At 36.5% G+C, this 24,110-nt stretch overlaps 1 protein-coding gene across 1 annotated transcript in view; it reads left to right on the forward strand.

Moving 5' to 3' along the window:
- Positions 1-24,110, forward strand: part of cntnap2a (contactin associated protein 2a) — a 471,866-nt gene that overhangs the window by 258,700 nt on the left and 189,056 nt on the right. The window contains exon 9 of the mRNA XM_041244554.1: positions 11,445-11,594. Coding sequence (XP_041100488.1) covers positions 11,445-11,594 — 150 coding nt within the window. The remainder of the gene's footprint in view (positions 1-11,444; positions 11,595-24,110) is intronic.

Genomic DNA, 24,110 nt, shown 5'->3' on the forward strand with positions numbered 1-24,110 from the left:
ACTGCCCCCCCCCCCCCCCCCGCATGTCAAAGATTGAAATATGACTACTTTGCAGTTTACTTTTGCAGGAATCTGACACATACCAAATTTGGATGCAAGCAAGATTTGGCCTAATTAAAATGACCTTCAGTATAGATTGTTCTTTAATGCATGATCAGACAACTGGCATATTTTAAATCAAATATTACAATTGTGTAGTTGATCGATTTTTGAAGTGAGAGAGTGCAAGACAGTCACTGACTTGCAACTGAGATTTCTTTTTTAATCAGTGCCATTAGCCAGTAAGAAGCAAGGGGTATTTCAGTGTTTTGCATGTGCCTTACTATTCTGGCACTGACTATAATATTCAAATAAATAATGCTAACCCCTTTTTTTCTGTGTTTTGGAAAACTAGTTGTTGGTTGTGTACCAATCTGAAAATAAAAAAATGCCGCACATTAAGGTATGTGAATCAAACTCTGCGGTCGTTCAATTAAACTGCAGGCTTTCTTTAAAAAGCACTGCAAAGTTAGGAAATACGCAATTAAAACAGCATAGCTCCAAAAATGTTGACTATTTTGAAAAGCCTACTGGGGTCCATTCAACTGCTCTAAATAGTATAGGCTCCTATCCTTAAAGAATTGCAAAGGCAAAACTGATTTTACAAGATTTTTTTTTTATTTTTTTATCCTCCCACAAAATGTAAAATATTGCTTGAGTTTTTAAAGTGCGAAAATGTTGTACCAATCCAACAGATATTAAAAACAGAGAAATGAGGAAGTAGAGACCAGTCCTGCTGTTTACTACAGGTTACCATAGTGATAGTCATTGATAAATCCCGAGTTCATTGGACGGTGTGGGATCTTTGAAGATATTGTAAACCATAGACCTGCTAATACATATATTAGCACAATATCCTGTTAGTTTGTTACACATTTCAAATGTGAATGTTAAAGACATGGAGTGCACTGCTGTTCTTAGCTGCGGATAGAGGAAATAGCGGAAACACATACCAAAACTGTGAGATGTATCTCCACAGCTAGGGTGACCAGATTTTCAAAGCTCAAAACCGGGACACATTGTTAAATTGATAAGGCTAATTAAAACATTTAAATATAGGCTGTTTTAATGATTATTCAAGTAGCCATCCTCTCACTCTTAGTATTATCTTTTTTATTTTTTTTTAAGCAGCAAGCTAATTTCAGTGCACTCACAGATGTATAATTAGTTTAATTAGCCATATACGTATTGCTACTTTTATACTATTATTATTATTAATAATAATAATAATAATAATAATAATAATAATAATAATAATAATAATAATAATAACATTCTTATCGTTTTTTGTTCTTTTTTTTTTTTTTTTTTTTTTTTTACTGACTGTGCCAGGCTCTATTTTTATTGACGTTGTTGATTTGCTTGCAACTTCTCGTTGGTCTGCCTACCATCTGGGTTAAATTCCACCAGAACTGAACAGCTACAAAATTTCCGTATTGCACACAATTATAGATTCATATTGAATGAATAAATAAACTAAATGAAAACGCATAGCGCTCCGAGGAATAAGCACGTATGTCGGAGTTAGTTACTTTATAAAAACTATCTTCTTGATAACCCTAGTACCTTGCATTTTATTTTATTTTGTTTTCATTGCAGGTGCCATAAACTAAAACCAGTTTACATTATTTTGACAAAAGGTGTTTAGAGTGTGTCACACTACAGGAAGTCGCTGAAAACCACGACGTTAAGATTTTTAGCAAAAAAACCCACCTTTGATGGAAAACTGGGACTGCCCTGGCTAAACTGGGACGTCTTGGTCACCCTGTCTACAGCACTTCTACAGCAACCTTCAAAATCATTACATTAAAAGCATTTAACAAGTAAAAATCTCAGTTTAGTTTCTTACAATAATTATAATTCTAGAACCGTGTCTTAAACCTTTAACTTTCAATGATTTGTGCTCTTGCTGCAGTCCCAGGGTGACAATAACATTTGGGTCAATTAATAAGCATACATTCCCAGGACAGTCTTTTTTTTCTCCCAAAGACTGTCTGTATTTTAAGTTTTTGTGTAGATAGACAGTACTATTATTGTAGTTTGCATTGTGAGTGGAATTATGGAATTACATTCCCCACAATCCATTGTTCCACAGGCACACAAATGAATAAGATGAGACTGGTGAGTTTCTTATTGTTTTTCATGTGGAGTCATTCAATATTTGTTCTCTCTGTTTAGAACTGTAGAAAAAAAGTAATTAACAAGGATAGTTTTAACAAGCAGTGGTTGTTTATTACCCACAGCATCACTTAAAATTTTAGGATTGAGTCATACTTTTAAAAACATCAAATTAACATCATTTAAATATTTATGTTAAGTTTTACATTAAGTATATGGACAACTACAAAGCGGTATGTAATTCAATATGTTAATGAAACATTATTCAGCAGGTTTCATTCGACTTTATAAAGCAAAATTAGTTAATTCTATAGGGTGATGCAAAACTTTTGGCCATAGCTGTACTGTAGAACAGAAAACATCTGACAACTGAAAAAGTAGACATATGTAAACTATCAAAAATAGTGTGTCAGCAGAAGTCTAATGCAACCAGCTCCTGAATTATGCAGATGGTAAAATTGAAATCACCTTTACAGTGTTGGTGTATAAAATATTAAAGTGTTACCAAAGTGATACTATTATATCACTGATCCATTGCAATCCCTTTAAAGGTTATTTAGTAAAGGGCAAGAAATATTGTTTTAAGTTTAAATTCAGGATCACTTGTTAAAACAAGTTCTGTCTTTTTAATTCTGACCTTAAGCATGGTTTCAGGAGGCAAACCTGGGCACACACGTATTCATTTTAATATTAAACATGTTTGTCCTTAATTTCTTTTAGTATTTCTTTACTATTTGGTCTGCTTTTTAGTCAGATCACCCCCTGCTTGACACCATCTTTATTGTCAATGTGAGGAAAATGAAAACAAACACAGATACCTTTTATATGGCTTCCAGAAAACAGATGTATCTCCATTAAATATTCAGACTGTATATTTATGTTTCTACCAGTGAGCATCAATCAATATATGAAACAACACAACAAAATAAGTAGCTGCATATTGTTAGGCTTTAAAGTGTGTTGATTTTGTTTTTGTGATGTAAATTTGGGCAGGGATTTAAAGCTCAGAAGCTCTTGAATTTATTTGAATGTCAGTCATGTTTTATAGCGTATAGCGCTGTTTTTCTGCCTTCGCAGTGGGGTGATTACTTTGAGAAAGGATTATAGTTGAAAGGTTTGACATTGAATTGTTAAGTTTCTTTTTTAGTGCAGTAAAATCTGCCTCATTTAGAATCACTTGAATCAAAAATGTTTATTTTTTCTAACAGTACATACTGTAGAATTCAAGGTCTGTATTAATATCAATTTTACTTTATCCATTATGTAACAAAGATTTATGTACCATACCTGGAGGATATGTGTTTAATTTGTGTAACATACTTGACACATTTAGAAAAAAAAAATTCACGTGACTTGGTGCTTTTAGTCAGACAAGACTTACAAATCATCCGGATTGTACAGGGTACCGATAATTTCAATAGGCATGGGGTCTAGACCAATGCATTACACCAAACTATAGAGGCTGGCTGAGACAAGTTTTTATAGTTTTGAAAACACCTTACAGCATGTCATTAATAAAAGCATTCCTCTGACAAAACGTGGCACACAAATGTTACCCCCAAACACGGACAGTCTTAGATCAGAAGTAGTGGAGCCATTTTTAAAGCACAAATATACGCTGTTTGAGAAAACAAAAAGATTTGTAACACTTGATGTAATTTGAAGGGGTGTGCACACATTACAAACCTTTAAAAAAGAAATAAACAAAAATAGTGGACTGGAGAAAATAAATTGCATGTGCATTTTGGCCAAAAAATCTAAACAATTTTGTTGTGCAGGCAGAACTTTACTGAACTACTTTTTTTTTTTTTTTTTGCTTTCATTACTCAAAAAGCTGTAGAGAACAAATATCAACTGAGAAATGTTAACCTGCAAACAAATATTTGGGTCCCATTTGTTTTTGTTTCACTGAACATTGAGTCCATCAACAGGCCTTCTTCAAACTGGACAGCACCTCTTAGACGACTTCTGTATAATCATGTAGCTTCAAGCACCAAGTTTTCTTTTATACTTTTGAACCATTTCTACCGTCTCTGCCATCTAATGCCCTTCAGCTATGAGGATTTCCTAGTCTGATTTCCTAGATTTAATGTTAACACCCTCACATGATCAGTGAGAGATGAAAATCACATGCTATGTGGTAAAATAGTATGTAGTATAGTAACGTTAGTACATATATTATCAAGGATAACAATAATTTTATATTATCCTTGGTACATATGCAGAACTAGTTCTGTCCAGAGTTACCCCAAAGAAGTCGCAGTACTTGGAGATAACACTGGACAGATCATTTTCTTGGCCATGGAAAGGGCTACAGATTAGAAACAATATATCCGCAAATCAGTGATTTCTGCAGATTATGCCAATACAGAGCAGATCTGCCTGTAGCTTCAAGCTGAGCAGTACAGATGAAAGTTTAACCACTATGTTTGCATAGTAATTTTCACTCCTCACACAAATCGTACAAAAAAGGTAGGTAAACCCAAGAATAGAACAAAACTAAACTGCTCATTAGTAAGCTAAGAACCAGGGCTTTTAAACGGTGTATAGTTTGTTTATATTTAAAAAGTAAAACGCAGTGTTTTATAGCAAAAAATAACTTTTTCATTTCTGTCCAGTGTTCAATGACGTCCAAAATATCCTCAGATTACGATGGTTGATTATACACCTGATTGACTGATTGATTTACTATTAGATATTAGATATAGATATAGCATTCACTTGTCCCCTGAATTACACAACCTATATAGAAGAATATTATGTTAGTTTAAAAGATAGGCCCAGTAACTTTAGGATCAACGCCATTCCAGGCATACTACTAAATAATCAAGAAGCCTGTTTCAAAAAAAGACCTTCATTCTCTAGTTGGTTTTATCACAATTACAGAAATTGTATCTGAAACTGATGCTAGAGACTGTGTTCAGCCTCTGCTTGGGCCCCACTCTTGTGTTTTCCAAAGCACAAGGAGAAACTTAGTAGCAAAAGTAAACTGAAAATACCTGCCATGAGAAAGCCTGAGCTCTTACAGGCTGATTTAGGGTTAGTGTACATCCTTTCTGCAGCTATCTTATTTTTTCTGTCACCATTAAAGAAAACCCAAACAGAACAGAACAGTACACTAATGATAGACTTTTCAGACATTCCAAGTATATTTATCTTTTGCATAATCTGTGCTCACTACTTAAAGAATTACAGACAACAGGAATTGCAATTAAAAAATGTTGATTTGTAATTTCTGTATATTTTTTTTTTACTTTCAAATTGAGCCATACGGTCAATGCACACAAATTTTGACAAACCACTAACAGTAGTTGGTTGATTCCTGATGCCTGATTTTTTTACATTACTGTATGCAACCATGAATACTCCTTTACAAAGATATGTATGAAATGTACATTTTTTACCCTTAAAGAAATAAAGTATGGAACAAGAGAGTTTCCAAGTCAATAAAAGGTTCCTGAACACTCAAGAAATAGCCTAAAGGCAAATGGCATACTGTGGCTTATCCAGAGGTAGCTAAAAACCCACAGAGATTAATGCTATAAAAAAGGCTGTGAGTTGTTATGCTTATTTCACAGGTCATGTACTGTATCAAAATGTACAATATTCAATTGAAATAGAACTTCAATGGAAGTTCAACATCCACAAATTAGAAGAGACGTTATTTTGCACAGGCATTTGGAGGATCCTTCCCATGTCTATTATAATGGCTACACTGTGTGTTGATCTTTACTTTTATTAAATCTGTTTTATTTCAGTTGACATGCTTAGAAACAAAAGCCTTGAGAAATAAAACTAGGCTGTTCACTGTAGTGCATGTGGACTTAAAATGTAACTTTATTGCTAAAACAGTAACATAACATGTCAGTATTTCATAATATGTGTTAGTAATGTATTTGTATGAACCAGCCCCTTTTAAATTAATATTCGATTCATATGCACTGAACTGTATTCATGATTTGTTTGGCTGATTTGTTAGTTTGGCTCATTGTTTATGACTTTGATTACTAACGGCATCTGTCAATCAATGCTTATTAATCTATCCCACCCCCTCAAAGCCATTTTTCTCTTACTGGAGAAGATTGTTTAATTTCAAAATCCCTGCCTAGATGGAAGCAAGCTGTGCAGTGCTAGTGCTAATTGAGTGCAGCACACTGGTGAATCCCTTGAACAACAGTCCCCTTACAAGATAAATAAAGCAAGGTTAATTGAAGGAAAATAATTACAGTTTCAAGAACATCTTTGTGCATTACTCAAGGAGTACATACCTAGTGCATGCAGTGGCAAGCAAGTGGTTCATGAAACAATTAGGACCTCTTCAAGAGGTGATGTTTTTTCAGAATTACTGTGTGTGCCATGATCCTAGCTTTTGCTTATATTTGTTTTTCACAAAACAGTCTTATTAGTACTCAAGCAGGTTGGTCAGTCACTATGTTTGGCTGCCCCTTCCCACAGCCGTGACTCATGGTCAGTAATGCTTAGTGGAGCAATGAATATACCACCTGTTGGGAAACGCTCTGAAATAAACTGCAATTAAATCAGCATCAGGCTTGTCAATGATCTGGTCAGCTACTTCTGAATGCCATAGCAGCTCAATTAACTCCTCCTGTCAGGGGATAATCAAATATAACCTTTGCCAAATTAACTTCAATGGTAATGCATTGCTACCACAGTGACAATATAGAGGTTTATTTTTACTAACAAGCATTGGTTACATAATACAGGCTAGAATAGTATGGACTAGTACCACAGTGCTAAAATGTTCATATTTTAATATACCAATTACATTTATATGAACTAATATATAGTGGTAATCCACTATAGTATACCACGGTACCATATCAGTGTCAGGGTGTTACCGTGTCAGGGCCTGCGTGCAAAATGAATTCCAAATACAACATTGACATTGCTTGTAATCTGTCTACTAATGCTTCTGTGGATGTTTCATTAGGGAAATGCGCTGACATTATAATGGTATCTCAGCAGTTGTTTCGGCTTTCTACAAGGAATCCCCTTGTGATTATCATGTCTCTGCACTGTAGCTAATGACAATAACTGCATGATTAAGAGGGTGCAGTAATTTTGCTATCTAGAAGGAGAATGATTAGAAATATGCCTAACAGAAAAAAAGTATTATGCAGCCAAAGTAAACAGTATTTGATCCTTTCTGTTGTAGACACCCCTTTCTGTTGTAGTCAAGCAGAGATTCACCTGTTTCAGTGGCTGATAATGTTCTGTTAAAGCCGTTTATAAAGCAGTGGGTTTGTTAAGAGATGAATGTTAAGCCACTTCCAGTTTTTGCAGCGTCGATTTCCGATTGCATCATCCAAGTTCAATCGAAAACAAGTATTCTTCTCCGAGTAAGATTACAAGTAGGTAAATCCTCCCAAATTACCGTATTCAAAAGGTAATGCATTGTCTTTTGAAAATGACCATGCTTTGAAATGGCTGCAAGGAAGGGGGAAGTTTCAGTATAAAAGGGGTTTGATAAATATCGTTGGTGTGCAAGCCTTTAGAATGTTAAGAAAAAACGTATCTCTCAGCTATGAAGAGAATGTATCAGACAGCAATTTCCTTTTCAGAAAGTGAACTGCAATTATACTCTGCCCTGTGTTATCAGGACTGTGCCGAGTGAAGGTGAATGTGATAGGAGAAACAGCCTTGATAAGAAACTTCCTCCCTCGGGAGGATCCAGAGTGTTTCTATAATATTTATTTCGTAGAGAGGCAAATACTGACAATCATTTGTCATTCCTCAAGGCCCGGCTGTATTTGTGGGTTGCTGCTAGCCAGTTAAAGATTGAAAAGACAAGTGTGCATATTTCCAATGAATGAGAATTGGCAATGAATGAAATTGCAAAAATCTGAAAGTCCCTGTTGCAAACTGTCATAGTAGCAATATATTTGTATTTGGTTACAGGCTACAGCTCTACTGGCCACATGCACTTTATATCACAATGAAGCTTTAAAAACACATAACAGGCATGGGCTTGTTTCCATTCCGATATACCTACTGTATACTTCGCACAGCCTGCGTACCAGAGGGGAATGAATGTAGCATGCTTAAGGTACAATGGTATAACCTTATTCCTGTGTCAATAAACACCACTAGAGATTAAGATGTTGATACACTAATGGTGTATGCAGCATACTAACAATTATCAGCTGAAACAGGCAATTGTGTCAGTATTTGCAACAGTTTCACCACTTGTGTGGGAAGATATTGTGGCATGTTGCATTGGGGTGAACGTACAGATGTCTTTGATGAGTGAGATGCATGTTTGCACGTGGACTTTGTGAAAACCCTGTGCTTCAGTAGATCAAAGAGGGCAACTTTTTTTTTTTTTGCTCATAATGTTTTTTCAAAGTCAGACCTTCAAGGTACAACAGAAATAAATGCATCAGGTATTATTTCGTTAGGTTGTTTATTATTCATTTTGAAATGTTTATTGTCGTAGTTTTTTTGTTTTTGTTTTGTTTTTTGTTTTACCCAATGGAATGTAAGATTAGACGAAACAATATATAACCTGAGAGGTGTGTGTTTTTGATTTTTGTATTGCAACATTGGACAAGCGACAGAAATACTTTTCTATTTGGTAATAACATATTAGAATGTTTCTATGTGTTATATTGTATTCCTACACTCTATTCCTTTTGCAATTCTAGAATACTGGATTCATATGATAAGCAAAGAAGCAGGGTGTCATTGCCTCCACTATGAAACATCTAACGCAATACCTTGATCCATGTTAAGAGTTCTTGTTTTGCTGATGCTAGACTCTGTTATTGCTTGTTGTTTGGTTCACAAGCCAAGTCTTCTTTGTCAGAAAAGGGAGGCAGCTATTTCATATTTTGTGGTGTAAGAGAAGGAAAACGATCTCAAGCCAACACAGATTATGTAATGTAATACAACCTCACTTATGATTAATGTTGTTAAATAATGTATTTATATAAGTATGTGTATTAGTTATTATAGTTATTATGAAGGTTACTTCTACCATTTCTAGAAGTTAGGTTTAAATATAGTATATTTAAATGATTTATTGATATTTGTTGTGAACATGTCAGTGATATTAGAACTGCTACACTGAAGCTTTTGTTACCAAGCCCATGTAACAGGGCGGAGGCTGGTCACAGACCAGTGACCCCACACACCTCAAGCAAGTGTCTTAACCACTATGCAAAAGAGCTGGGCTCTTCTGAATTCTTGGCTATAGAACTTTTAGTCTCATGTCACCTCACTGACGGGACAGAATCTGTAACAGAGGTGCATCACACAACACTGCCTGTTACACCCACAAAGCTGGAAACTGGTGGATCACATCTAGTGCTGAAGGTTTCTGTGATGTGGGTCACTGTAGCATGTCTGCTTAGTGTCACAATGCTTGATCTGCCATAGCCTGCTTGCCCCTTTCAGTTGTGTTTTCCAGTGGTGATTTTCTGCAGTGAGGCCCGAGCCAGCTGCACAGACACCCACTATCATGCCCCTGGTGAAGTAATTGCGACCCATCTGCTTTTCGGTGATTGTTGCTGAGTAGACATCTTATACAGGTATAGTGGTCCACATGAGGAGTCAGAAGACCAAAAAAATGTGCATATATTGCGTAGTAAGGGAATTTTACAAAGGTGATATACGGTAGCTCCAGTTTCCATTAGAACAACATAATCTGTGACTGGTTGCATAATGATGCAGTGTACAAGAATGCCAATTTAATGTACCCTTGCCTTATAATAACAGATCTTAAGTATTCCTATAAAATATGTGTTATTTTTCTGTTAATATAGGTACTGTAGATGGATGACACTGTTTGCACTTGTGATTGTATGTTCTCAAAGTGTTCTTGCATAAATAAAACCTCTGAAACAAAGTAAAATTAAAGGGGCACTCAGGGTCTGATCCTAGAGGTACATCTGGATCAAAATAGAGAAAACTTAAGTCAGAATTTAAAGACCTCAGATCTTGCGAGAATAAACTGCATGTTTCAAACCATCAATCGCTTCAAGTTGACGTTCTGCCTGAAATGTGTATTTAACTGCATTGCAAATCAATGTTAGCACCTGAGGAGGATTACGAGAATTGAATCACAGTGGTTGCCACTTCAAGCTATTCTAGTGTTTTTAAATAACGCTTCCAGGCGAAGCATGACAACAGCAACAATGTAAAACATGCATAGAAATCCTGGTCTGCCAACCTCTTAGGGAAAGGCAAAGACACAGTTTTAGAAAATAATGGAATAATTTTAACTGGATTAGCAAGGAAATGCTAAAATTGAACTCCTTCTTGTAGCTGTTGCTTCTTGCTAGCTTTCCAAAATTACATTGTTTTATTTTATTTCTTACTTTTAAGTAGGGCTAGTTGACTTCACAGGTTTGTAGTATATGAGTTAATCTTGACACACTAGCAGATAGTTACTAATGTGATAATGTGTAGCTGCACTGGTTTACCAGTGTTTATAAGTTATGTCAAAATGTACAAATGTCACTCTTGTGGTACCATGCTAAAAAAGCACATTCCATTATAGCGACCCTCGTGCTACAATTATCCCAGTGCTGCCATTAAAGAGCTGCCATCTACATCTGCATTTACGCATGCAGATGTAGATGATTAATTAAACTTATAATCATGTAAATGTTAATGAATTAAGCATACCAACATATTTCCGTTTGTTTATGAACTCTAAGGACAGAGGTAGGGTTAACACATTCGAGACTCACTTGATTTGAAGCAAGCAACTGTGGGAGCTACACGCACTAAAACTGGGAGAGAGTTCCACAGAGAGTCGGGGCCATGAAGCTAATAGAGCGCTCTCCCAGTGTGGTGCACTTTTGCTTGGGTATAACAAGCAAGCCAGAGTCAGAGGACCTCCGCTTTGTGTGCAGGGACATAGCAGGTCAATAGGTTGGAGAGGTACTCTGAAGTAATCCTGAACTTTATTGGTCTTAAGAAGAAAGCTCCCACGCTCAATTAGAAGGTAGTACCAACACTGGTGCATAGGCTGAAAATGTTCAAATAACAGAGTTCAAACATCCCACACTCAAGCAATAAAACTTGCATTATTTTATATATAAAAAAAACAGGCTTGTTTTTCATGAGTTCATTCATTTGAAGATGGGCTCTTTGAAGTATTTCGATTCCAATGGTTTAATCAGACATGTCAACCCTGTTTAAAAAAAGAATAATGGTGCAAAGTTCATTATTTGTCCAGCACTTTTGTCAATGCTGGAAGCAGGTTTGCTTTCTGTGTTTTGCTTATCTTTGTTGTTGTTGTTGTTGTTATTATATTCTAGGGTCTGGACTTCATGATGGTCAGTGGCACAATGTGCGTTTCCTGGCCAAAGAAAACTTTGCCATGCTCACCATTGATGGAGATGAGGCCTCGGCTGTACGGACAAACAGTCCACTCCACATTAAGACTGGAAATAAATATTACTTTGGAGGTAATTTTCTTTTTTTTTCTACCTTATCCACCTTCCATTGTTACATAACATACTGAACACCATGCGGAGTTCTTAACAACACACTTGTTGTTCATGTCAGTTGTTCACATCCATTATGTGGGTCACAGTTTTTAAAGCAACACATGGCATTTTATTTTAAAGCATGATGTGTGAAACTACATGGTAAGATCTCTCTATTTGTAAACCAGATGGTGTTGTACTTCCTCAAATTGTCTCCACCCCTTCAATGGATGCTTGCCTGTCTTTCACCAAACAGCTGCTTCCCCTGTTGACTGGCATGCTTTTATCAGTAACATGCCAAAACATAAGTATGGATTTATGCATCTTGTCCGTGCCATTCCATGTTGAGAATAATTAGAGTCAGAGGAGAAAAAGTTAATTAATTTCCTGGACATAGTTTACTCAATGGGAGATAACATTTATATTCAGGGGAATGTTGGAATAATATTACTTATCTGGTTTCCAAACTTGCTGGGGACCTTGGGGGGCATAATATACAGTTTTCTTTTCAGATGCAAAGAGCTGTGTAACAATTAGAAAAAGAGAAAAAAGGAAAAGGGGCAACTGTGTAAACTTGAGGTGATATACATGTATTTCATCAGATCAACCTCTTCTGCATCCAATCCTATTCCTCAACCCAATATCAATCCATTTAGAAAGACAGATTGGCCCTGGTGGACACGGCCCATCTAAAAAACTATCTAATCTGTCTTCCTATGGAGTGCACTGCTTGGTACTATCAACCTGGCTGTCATTTAATTCTGAGGGATAGAGCCACTGATAGCTTTATCAGGCCCACTCATCTTCTCAGAACCAAATGAAAAAAGATACGATTCTGTGGCTTTTGGCTTTTAGCATCCTAGTAGTGCATTGCTGCTGATGAAGGGCTGAAATTGAGATAAAAAAAAAAGGTTTTATCTTTTCCCTCTTTCCAGGATTGATTGTTGTGAGTCAATGTTGTACTCATCATAAGATTTTATTTTATTTTTTGGGTAGGAGATGAGACTTGGATTTGCTTATCATAAGGTTAGTCTGACATTTTCTAAATGTCGTAATCATATAATTTCTTGTCAGGATAATACCACCTCGAATGTAGCGTAACAAAATCCAGTAGATGTTATTAGACTAGCCTGTTGTTGTGGTACACAGAGCTACCATGTGGTATTTCACTCTTAATGTTCACAATACCGTGTATGTGTACGTTTCTCTGTAAGGACCTATTACTAGTTCACTAACATAAACGCTTCACTTTTTTATATGTCAGTCATAACAAGGGAGCACTGTATGACACATGCTTGATACAAGCACATGTATTGCTACCAAAGAAAAAAGCTATTACAAATTCTTATAAAGACTACAGCTATGGCCAATCATTTTGTATCACTCTATATAATTAACACATTTTGCTTCGTAAAGTCAAATGAAACCTGCTGAATAATGTTACGTTAACATACTGAATTACATACTGCTTTGCAGTTTTTCATATACTTAATGAAAAAATGACAAATTGAAAAATATGCATTTTAAAATCCAACATGAAATACTGTACTGTTATGGCTTCCGGTAGACTTTTGCAATATAATTTTATACTGTAGTTTCTTTAATTCCACAATTTTTTTTGTAACTACTAACAAATTTTCAACTAATAACAAATAAAATGGCAGTTTGTCATGGAATTTAGAATGTAGAGTTGCATAGTGAATTATTCAAGCGACTCATTAGTATATAAGAGGTTCACTAGCATGCAAGCCATGCTATACGCTCTCTCTCTCTCTCGCTCTATCTCTCTCTCTCTCTCTCTCTCTCTCTCTCTCTCTCTCTCTCTCTCTCTCTCTATATATATATATATATATATATATATATATATATATATATATATATATATATATATGGCACAGTCGACATGTGACTGTTCAATCATGAATCATGCTTTCAGGAAGCTTTCACATTTATTTATTTTCTTCTTTTCCAACCTTGAAAGCTGCTTCGGGAAGGCAATTTTAGCTTCACTAACCCAATTGAAAAATGTACCACAGGATAACTGACAGCCAGACCTTTATTAGTACAGTATAGAGAAGTATCTGAAATTATATTACAAGATTGTCAATTAACCAGGCCACTGCCTGGTCTCAATAAAATATATATTTTTAACATATATTATTTAGATGTTAGTTAGTGTTTTGTTTTTTGTTTTTTAAATGGCTGCAGATGTTCATAACTGGCTGTGTTGTGCTTTCAAAGCTACATGCTTGAAGTAATTTTAACTCTTGCCATGTGTCCTTGCTTATTTTAAGGTGTGGGACAATGACCCAGAAAATCAGTAAATCAGAAAACTTTCCATGTAACTGTTGTTGTTCTCTTAATATTTACTTGATGCATTATTTCTTATCAGTGCTAATTGATAAGTGTCAGTAGCATACAAATTGTGAGGGTTCATTCAGTACTGTCTTCTGATTGCTGACAAATATTATGTGGTATAAGGACATGGACAGACCCAGCTCTTTGATTGGTAGATACCTGATCCATTTCACTGCTTTCTGATAGGATTACTATATGACCCCAGGTTCGCCATGACAGTTTGGTCTTTTTAACTCACAGTCCAATGTGTTAGCCATGTTTACTTGTCTCTTTTAATTTAAGAGATGCAGAACGACAAGTATCATAAGGCATTGCAATGTGAGTAAAACACCTTTATTGTACTAAACTGTCCAGTTGAAGCAAAGCCACTTTACCACCCTTCATTCTGGTTCACTGGTATATACTTAAACCATATAAAGTAAAATAAAAAGGAAAGAGATGTGTGTTTCTGTACATTTGAAAATGCTCATTGTATTATTGTTCATTTTAAGGATGCTTAGTCATTAGAGGAAGTTGCCTGGAACAGTACAATAGACAAATCATAAGCTTGAAAAAAATAGTTAATACTTGAAGCAACTAGCAGATTTTAATCTCAGACAAGGTAACAGTAACAGTATTTTGAGATTAAAAGATTTGTATTCAGTTGAAACCAGTTAAATCCCCAAAACAGCCAACAGAGTAGAATAGGATATTGATGTCTTGAAGTCATAAAAGCTGCAGTGAACATAGTTGTCTGGAATTTGAACAGCCTCAGTCAAGCCCTTTGGAGCTCACACAAAGTTTCCGAGCTGGCAGTGTTCATTCAAAAAGCTTGTATGGAGCGTGCATCTCAAAGTTGAACTTGAAGCTCTATAAATTGTAAGCATCCACTACTGTTTTCTCCCTGCATCCTCAACTCATTTGCATTCAGGAAGTTTGAAATACACTCAGGAAGTTTAAGAAGCCTGTTGGAGTCATTTTTTTTCTTACCCGTGTTCCTAAAGAGACACGCCCCAGTGAAGCTGGGGGCGTGGTGAGGGTGTGGTTTCAACTGAGAGACTGCTGTGATTGGATACAAACTGAGAGGCTATGGCTGCTGTGTTTGGGCACTGAGTTTTGAAGCAGGGAGGGAGAGGAGGCAATAGAGTAGACAGAGCATTAACAAGACAGGGACATTATTATTATTATTATTATTATTATTATTATTATTATTATTATTATTATTATTATTATTATTATTAATTTCTTAGCAGACATACTTATCCAGGATGATGTACAGTTGTTACAAAATATTACAGTACAAAGTATCACATTGCAAAATATCACATTACAGATTAGAGCAGTTACAAAGTACAATAAAATTATACGGGGTGCCATTTCAAAAAAAAAAAAAAAAAGTGTTAATATTTTAACATATTGATTGGCTGTTGTAATGCCGATTAGCATTACAAGAGCCAATCAAATTATGTGAAAGCACAAGGGGGCAGAGCTCATTTGCATACAAACTCCAGATTTAGCTGGTCAGTTAAATATTTAGCTAAGTGTTAAATCTTGATAAGGATGTTTTATTTTATAACAGTCTGATAGATAGATCTGATATAGGTATATTATTGTAGTTTTCAATATTATACAATATTCTTTCTCAAGAGAATATTTTAGGATGCACATTACATAAATGGCAATCGTTTTTTGTATAGTTGACGTTTATATGAAGTACCTTATTTTACATTATCTATAAAATAATAATATTAATCATCAGCACATTTCACAGATATGTTTACTGTTGGCAAGGCCAGTTTACATGACTCTAGTCTAGTTCAGCTGAAACGATGATCACAGAAGGAAGGGATTTGCCATGATGTAGTTCAGTTTCCATGCTACACTACAGAGAGAGACACTAGAGACTTTCACGATGTAATCAAGATGTAAACTGTGTTGAAAGAAAAGCGCATTCCCTAATAATATGTGCAAATAGAGAAGGAGGTTTCTTGACCTTCTATATGCGAGTAAGAAAAGAGTAAAAAGACGCAGTGCTGTTGCCGCAGTAACCGACTTGTTTCGAGAGAGATGAGGATAAGCGTTGTTTTTCATAGAGCAGTACCCCTGGAAACGTTTGAAAAAACATCAAAAAACAAACAATATTGAAGTAAATACATAATTTAAAAAAAGAAAAAAAAAAGGAAAGATTTTAAAAAATCCTGTCAGTTATGTTCTGTCACCAACACAAATACAGTAATATGTGCCATGTATTTATTTTTGTTTTCTTATCTCTTAACACATGAGTATGGATGTTTAAGGTAATAACCACCCTATATGTGTAAAAACATTTTGGTACGTAACTCTTACCTTCTTCAAGATTGCTAATGCAACAGAAAAAAGTATGAAACTGTGTCAATTCAATTCTGTCAATAGAAACTTCTGTCCTGTGTATTAATGTCTTAATTCCTCTGTACATTCAGAACTATCACAATTAATACATGTATATGTTAAGCAAATAATTCATTGGCACGTTAATAAAAAAGGGAAATATCATATTTGTTTACTATAGAATCACGTTAAAGAAAAGGCCTACTTATTTACTGGATTTTTGTATATTTTCAATACTTTTAAAGCCATTTTGCAGCTTAATATATTTAGTTTCTGAAGGAACAGAACTCAGTTGACTTTTATTCTGCTAAGTAATAATGGCTGGAGATGCATGTTTGCCCATGATAAGGGGCCGCATCGTGAATTGGCATGTGCCGAGTGCATCCTGAGGCTCATTAAAAGCAAAGCCCATTCAATATGTTCAGACATTTTTATGAATCTTGGCATTTTCTTCCTGAATTGAAGTCAGGCATGGCAGTGCGGGAGATATGCGTTTTATATTTTTACCCCAGTTCTGCAAGGTCACGTACTGCAGGATTGAAAAAAATAGAAGAGTGGCTCTGATGTTAAAACATCCTGAGACAAAGTCTTGGAATACAGAATGTGTTTTAATGACTTACCAAAACAAGAGATCTTCTGTGGCTGTGATTCACCTCTGCTCTGCCAAGGTGTTGTTTACCTATAAACCACATAAGTACTACAGTATATTGATGGTCTGGATCTGTCATAAAAAGTGCTGCAGTTCTGCATGGTTATTGTTCATAAAGTAGTTATATTAAAAAAAAAACAGCAATCAAGGTAACATAAGCAATTAATACTGTTTAAAAATGTATAGGAATCTGTCCATGTGAGTCGCAAGAAAGTGGCATTATTACTGACATTTTTGATTATGGGTAAGGGATTTTTTTTGGAAAGGACACAAGAAACACTTTGTGTACATTTATGGCTGAATGTCTAGGTTCCTTGATCAGATACCCATAAATGCACTTAAAACATAATAATGATTTAAAAGGAACATTATTCAGTTTCAGAACTTTTTTTTTGTACCAATTTCCCTAACAGCGAAGTGGTTAAAGTCGTCAATGTTTATCTATCTTCTAGTGCTTCTGTAAGAGATAACTTGTTCTCTTACAGGGAGGCAAAAATAGGCTAATCCCTGGAGCCAGCATTACACTTCAGCCATCAACACTAGGCAGAAGGATATTTACATGGAAAGATATCTTAAGGAAATGCACACAGATTCATAAAGGCATCAAAATGGGTAGTGGGAGGAGAACACTTGGCTTCTGGAATGCGACTGTCGCCAACTAGAGTATACATGGATGACATGACAGTCATGACTACAACAGTAGCCTGCGCCAATCGGTTATTGGGTAAACTTATCAGTAACACTGAATGGGCATGAATGCAATTCAAGCACACTAAGTCAAGGAGCATCTCTATAATTAAAGATAAATAGCGGATAAGAGGTTCTACATTAACGGTGAGGCAATACCAAAAGAGAAGCCTGTGAAAAGTCTTGGGAGATGGTATGATGGGGACATAAAGGACACAGTTCGTGTGGGAGAAGTGAGACAACAAGCAGTGCAAGGGTTGAAGAGCATAGACAGCAGCTCTTTACCGAGCAAACTTAAACTCTGGTGCATTCAGTTTGGTCTTCTGCCAAGACTTCTGTGGCCACTCACTGTGTATGAGGTTTCCTTGACAACAGTAGAGAAGCTGGAAGTGTTAATTGGTTAATATGTCAGAAAATGGTTGGGAGTTCCACGCTGCCTCAGCAGAGTGGAGCTGTTTGGTAAAGGGATACTGCAGCTGCCAGTCTCCGCTCTAACCGCAGAGTTTAAGTGTGCCAAGGTTCAATTGGAAATGACATTGTAGAGTCACACAACAAATGCATGAGGGAGGCAGCACCTGTATTGAAAACTGGAAGAAAGTGGCAGCAAAGTAAGCTGTTGAAGATGCAAATGCTGCCCTTCGTATCAGTGATATCATGGGGCAAATACAGCATGGAAGAGGAGGCCTTGGTCTCAGTTGAAAGCTCCTCTTACATGGCACAAAACAGTCCCGGCTCAATCGAGGAAGCTGGTAATCAACAAGGTGCAAAAGCAGGAGGAGAGGATGAGGTTCATCAAGGCAGTTTCCCAGGCCAAGCAGGGAGAATGGACAAGATGGGAGAGTGTGGTACAACGCAAGATCAGCTTGTGAGATCTATGGAAAATGGAACAGAGCAGGATCAGCTTCCTCATCAGGTCAACATATGATGTTCTTCCATCACTACATATCCTTAATCTATGGGCAGAAGAGGATGTATGGTGTCCTTTGTGTTTATCATCAGCTACATTAAGACATATTTTGACAGGATGTAAGGTGGGTCTTAGCCAAGGACGGTTTACTTGGTGTCATGACCAGGTGCTGCGATGTTTGGCCTTGCCTTGGAACACAAGAGCAGCATGACCAAAAGGTTACCACCAACGCCAGCAATATATGACACACGAAGAACAGCATTCCTCTGTCCAGGGGAGAAACCTCCAAGAAAAGGTATTAAAACCAAAACTCATCTAGGACAACTGTAAGCTGCTAGAGACTGGAAAATGCTGGCAGATGTTGGACAGCGGCTTATTTTCCCACCTGAGATTGCCACAACTAACCTTCAACCTGATATTGTCTTGTGGTCTGGATCAGCATGTCTTGTTCACCTGGTAGAGTTAACAATGCCATGGGAGGATGCTGTGGATGAGGCGGACGAGAGGAAGAAACTTCGATATGCTCAACTAGTTGCTGAAGTGGAGCAGCGTGGGTGGAGAGTCCACTCCAAAACTCTGTTTATCAGAGACATTGGATTCAGTGGTCAAGAGTTGTGACGCATAATGAAGAACTTATCTGAAGCAACAGAGAGGAGCAGCAACTGGCTCTGGTAGGACCTCAAGCACAATACAAATAAAAAAAAAGTTGATGGAAAAGAAGTAAGTAAAAGTAAGCTTTGCTGAATGAAGGGGGGGGGGGTGATGCTGGGATGCCAGAATCACTGTCGAGCCCTCTTAAAGTGCTGTGGGCTAGTCAACGAAACACCAAGGATAGAAGGTGCCCACTTGAAGACCCCAGAGAAGTACTCTACTCAGCTGAGTCCAGACCATTGTCATGCTGATGCGCTAGGGAGGCCGTATTGTGGTTGATCCCTAGCTGTTGTGTGTACTGATGAGCCAGGGAGGCAAAATAGGCTGATCCTTGGAGTCAGCATTACACTTTAGCCATCAACACTAGGCAGAAGACTATCTACATCATCAGATGGAAGGAAACACAGATGGATCATATTAGTTTACAGTAAAATATGCCATGTCTTAGTTGGTGCTTATCTTGGCGAGAGCTGAGTCCAATATCAGCATGAAGTTTTAACACCTACTCTCATGTAATGGAAATCATTTTCTTATACAAATGGCATGTGATCACAAGGTGGGTGGCAGAGGGTGGTTAGGCACCAGGGTTTCTAGATTAACAAATTAATTTCCCAAAAGATCAAAGAGAAGTGTTTGCAATGCATAAATCCACTGTCCTGCGTCTTGTCAACACAGCATGCAGGTATAGATTTCATTGTGTTAAAGCAATCTCCATAACTGCTAAAGCGTTTGTTAGCTAAATAGTGCCTCTGTTCACTAATGCTCTTTTCTTAGTGGGATACTTCTTGTAGATATCTGTGACTTGCCATTCAGTCTAACTCTCACAGTTTCTCACTTTGAGACAGTGGGGTCCTTATAGATTTATTGACACCCTTATTAACGTCACTCAATAAAATAAAGTACTGTGGAAGGTCATCATTAGAACAGGTGTAAGACTCTACTGCATGTGTGGAGTTTGAAAGGATGTTTGATTGATACATTATTTATTTGGACTAGGCTATGATAGTAGTAGTGGTAGTAATTAAGATATAATTAAGTGTTTTTTTAATGATTTTATGAATAAAGTAAAAATAGAAAAGCAGGTAAATTGGCCCCAGTGGCTCAAATCAATATTATTTGTTTATTTAGCAGACACCTTTATCCAAGGCGACTTATAGAGACTAGGTGTGTGAATTTTGCATCAGCTGCAGAGTCACTTACAACAACATCTCACCCACTCAATATCATTATATTGCAATCAGAAAATGTCTAGGTATTGGCATACAGTTTTAAATGGAATAAAAAAAAACTTTTAAAAGGGGTATCAGGATCCAACCTGAACCTCAAATATGCTTTCTGAGCTAGAAACTAAATAAGTCAATAGTGTTAGGGCAGAATAAATGGACACACATTTAAGGGAAGGTTGTGGTGAACAAGGCTCTGTCAGAATGTGATCCACTAAACTATGGTCCATCATTACACAGACATGCATACAATGCTGATGGGAATTCTACTAAATGGTTCTGATTCTATGTGTGCGTAAGTGTTACAGCTATTTAACATGGTAGGCTGGAAGCTCTAGTAAACAGTGTTCTAATCTGTTCCACTAGCTCATAATGTTCCCCAGCTCTGGGTTTAGCTATTTTACCCATATTGATACTGGTAGTTTTAATACTAACGATACATCTTTCTTTTCTTTTTTTTAAACATCCTCTAAGGAAACCTTGGTAAGGCTCTGCAGTGATAAACAGCTGTTGTCGAAGGTAACATATTTTGCAGTACTGTGGTCTCTAAAGAGGAGAGATTGTTTATCAGTTGCTGGCTGACATTAAGACATTGTGTGTCACAATGTTGATTTCAGATGTACTATGAAATGGGATCCAGCAATTGAAAAAAAAAAAAAAATCTTTGACCCATGGCAATACATTTCTCTTTAAATTGTTACAGAATACTATGCAAATTAATGGTCCTGCACAGGTCTTTAAAAAGGCATTTGCCTCAGTGTGTTGTACACAGTAAGTATTTAGAGTGCTGTGAAAGTCAAAGTGTGTTCTGTAGTGCTTTAAGGCACCTTCATACTTCAGTGGAAACAGTGCTCTGTGTGGAAACAAGTTTAACTCTTACTAAAACTGCTACAATATAGCTGTAGCTATATGAAGACTTTGTGTTGAATTGCTGCCATAGCACATCATTGAAACACAGATGTTTTATCTCCAAGATCTATTCTGAATTGTAAAACTGTACATGGTAAAATAAAGTATAAATCATTTTTACTGCTGTGATTTTCTATGGGAAAAAAATGGTTATAGTTTCTTGCCTCACTGATTAGAAGGTCACATTGATATGAGGACACTGGGCTTTTTTGTGCTGCCTCTATTACCTGCCAATCACTGTTTCGGTCTTGTATATGTCATTACAGCAACTTCTAGCTTATCATACCCTGTCTTTCTCCACAGATCCTATCTTTGAGTTTGTAATTAAAAGTAGCAGGAAATACAAAGTTAAACCCTGACAGAACACTCATTACCAAACTTGTTGTTTGTCAGATTTGGATCTTTGCTGTTGTTAGACATCTCTCTCTATTGTCTTGGCAATAGCAGTGTCTACTTGATACACTAAATCTATGAGAAGCTCAGAGCGATATGAAAGGAACTGTGTGACCTTCAGTACAGAATATCAGTTCAGTAAAAGCTGGAAATGTCAGGCATAAAGAAAAAAACAGAATTTCTCTGTATGCTCTGATATGTAAAACAGAAATGTGCTTCAGAATTTCATTCTGCTTTATTCAAGGTCTTATTATATGGCATAATAGCACTTTTCAATAGCCCTTTCAATGAACAACAACAAAAGGTCAAGACAACTCTGATTCAAGCAGAGGACTTCAATAGCATATCGTGAACAATTAGTTTTTATTTTAAAGCATACAGTCTATTCACATTAATCTGCTGGGGGAGGTGTATTTATATTCATTTGATTTATGCAGCTCTGCAAAGTGACCATGCAAATAACTGCAACATTTATTGTATAGTTGTAAACCCCTTCCCAGTTTTAACCAAAATGTATTTCCCCTGAGTCAATCCTAACATATATTTTTCAATGTTATGGTAAAAATATACCATATACAATTCATGTATGTGTTAACATGGTTGGAGGGAGAGAGCCTGATAATGAAAGCAAATTTCAACAGTAATGCTTCAGTTTTCACATGCATTTCCAAAGATTTTTTTTTTAATATGGTCTCGGTTCTTTACAGTGCTTGTCTGTGCTTAATCATTGTTCATTTCTTGTAAAGACGCTGACATATCTCAATTTTGTTAATCCTGTTTTTTTTTTTTTAAACCTCTCCAATCACATGAAAATAATGTGTTATTTTCACCTTTTGTTACCTTATAGCCTAGAATTAAAATGCATTAAAATATTTTTTTTTTTCCATTTATCTACACCTACCCCACAACTTCCAAGTGAAAACAATATTATAGGCATTTGTAGAAAATTAAAAAAAAATAAAAACTGAAATAGCTTGGTTGGATAAGTGTCCACCCCCCTTGTAATAGCAATCTTAAATTAGCTCAGGTGTAACCAATCACCTTCAAAATCACACACCAAGTTAAGTGGCCTCCACCTGTGTTAAAGTGTAGTAATTCGTATGATTTCAGGATAAATTCCACAGTTCCTGTAGGTTCCCTCTGCTGGGTAGTGCATTTCAAAGCAAAGACTCAACCATGAGTACCAAGACACTTTCAAAAGAATTCCTGGACAAAGTTGCTGAAAGGCACAGATCAAGGGATGGGTATAAAAAAATATTAAAGGAATATCCCTGGGAGCATGGTCAAGATGATTATTAAAAAGTGGAAGGTGTATGGCACCACCAAGACCGTGCCTAGATCAGGCTGACCCTCCAAACTGGATGACTGAGCAAGAAGGAGACTGATCAGAGAGACTACCAAGAGGCCAATGGCAACTTTGCAAGAGCTACAGACTTTTATGGCCAAGACTGGCTAAAGTGTGTATGTGACAACAATATCCCAAGCACTCCTCAAATCTGGGTTGTATGGTAGGGTGGCAAGAAGGAAGCCATTACTCAAGAAAGCCCACCTTGAATCCCGTCAGAAGTATGAAAAAAACACTCATGAGATTCTGTAGCCATTTGGCAAAAAGTTTTGTGGCCTGACGAAATTAAAAAGGAACTTTTTGGCCTAAATGCAAAGCATTATATTTGGCGCAAACACAACACAGCGCATCACCCAAAGAACACCATCCCTGCTGTGAAGCATGGTGGTGGCAGCATCATGTTCTGGGGATGTTTCTTATCGGCAGGGACTTGTCAGGATAGAAAGGGAAAAGTACAGAGAAGTCCTTGAGGAAAACCTGCTGCACTCTGCAAGAAAGCAGAAACTTGGACGGAAGTTCGCCTTTCAGCAGACAACGACCCAAAGCACACAGCCAAAGCTACACTGGAGTGACTAAGGAACAAAAAGGTAAATGTCCTTGAGTGACCAAGTCAGAGCCCTGACCTAAATCCAATTGAACATTTGTGGCATGACTTGAAGATTGCTGTTCATCAACACTCCCCAAGGAACTTGACAGAGCTTAAACAATTTGTAAAGATGAATGGTCAATATTGCCAAATTTAGGTGTGTTTTGTATTTTTAATATATATTTTTTTTTCTCAATAAAAACTTTTTTCCCCTTAACTGTGTGGACTATGGTGTGTAGATAAGTGGAAAACAATCCTCATTTAAATGCATGAAACTCTGAGGCACTGACAAAATGTGAAAAAAGTTAAGGGGGTAGACTTTAGACTTTCTATAGGCCCTGTGTGTGTGTGTATATATATATATATATATATATATATATATATATATATATATATATATATATATATAGATAGAGAGAGAGAGAGAGAGAGAGAGAGAGA

Source organism: Polyodon spathula, chromosome 3, assembly GCF_017654505.1.
Source record: "Polyodon spathula isolate WHYD16114869_AA chromosome 3, ASM1765450v1, whole genome shotgun sequence".
NCBI classification, from domain to species: Eukaryota; Metazoa; Chordata; class Actinopteri; order Acipenseriformes; family Polyodontidae; genus Polyodon; species Polyodon spathula.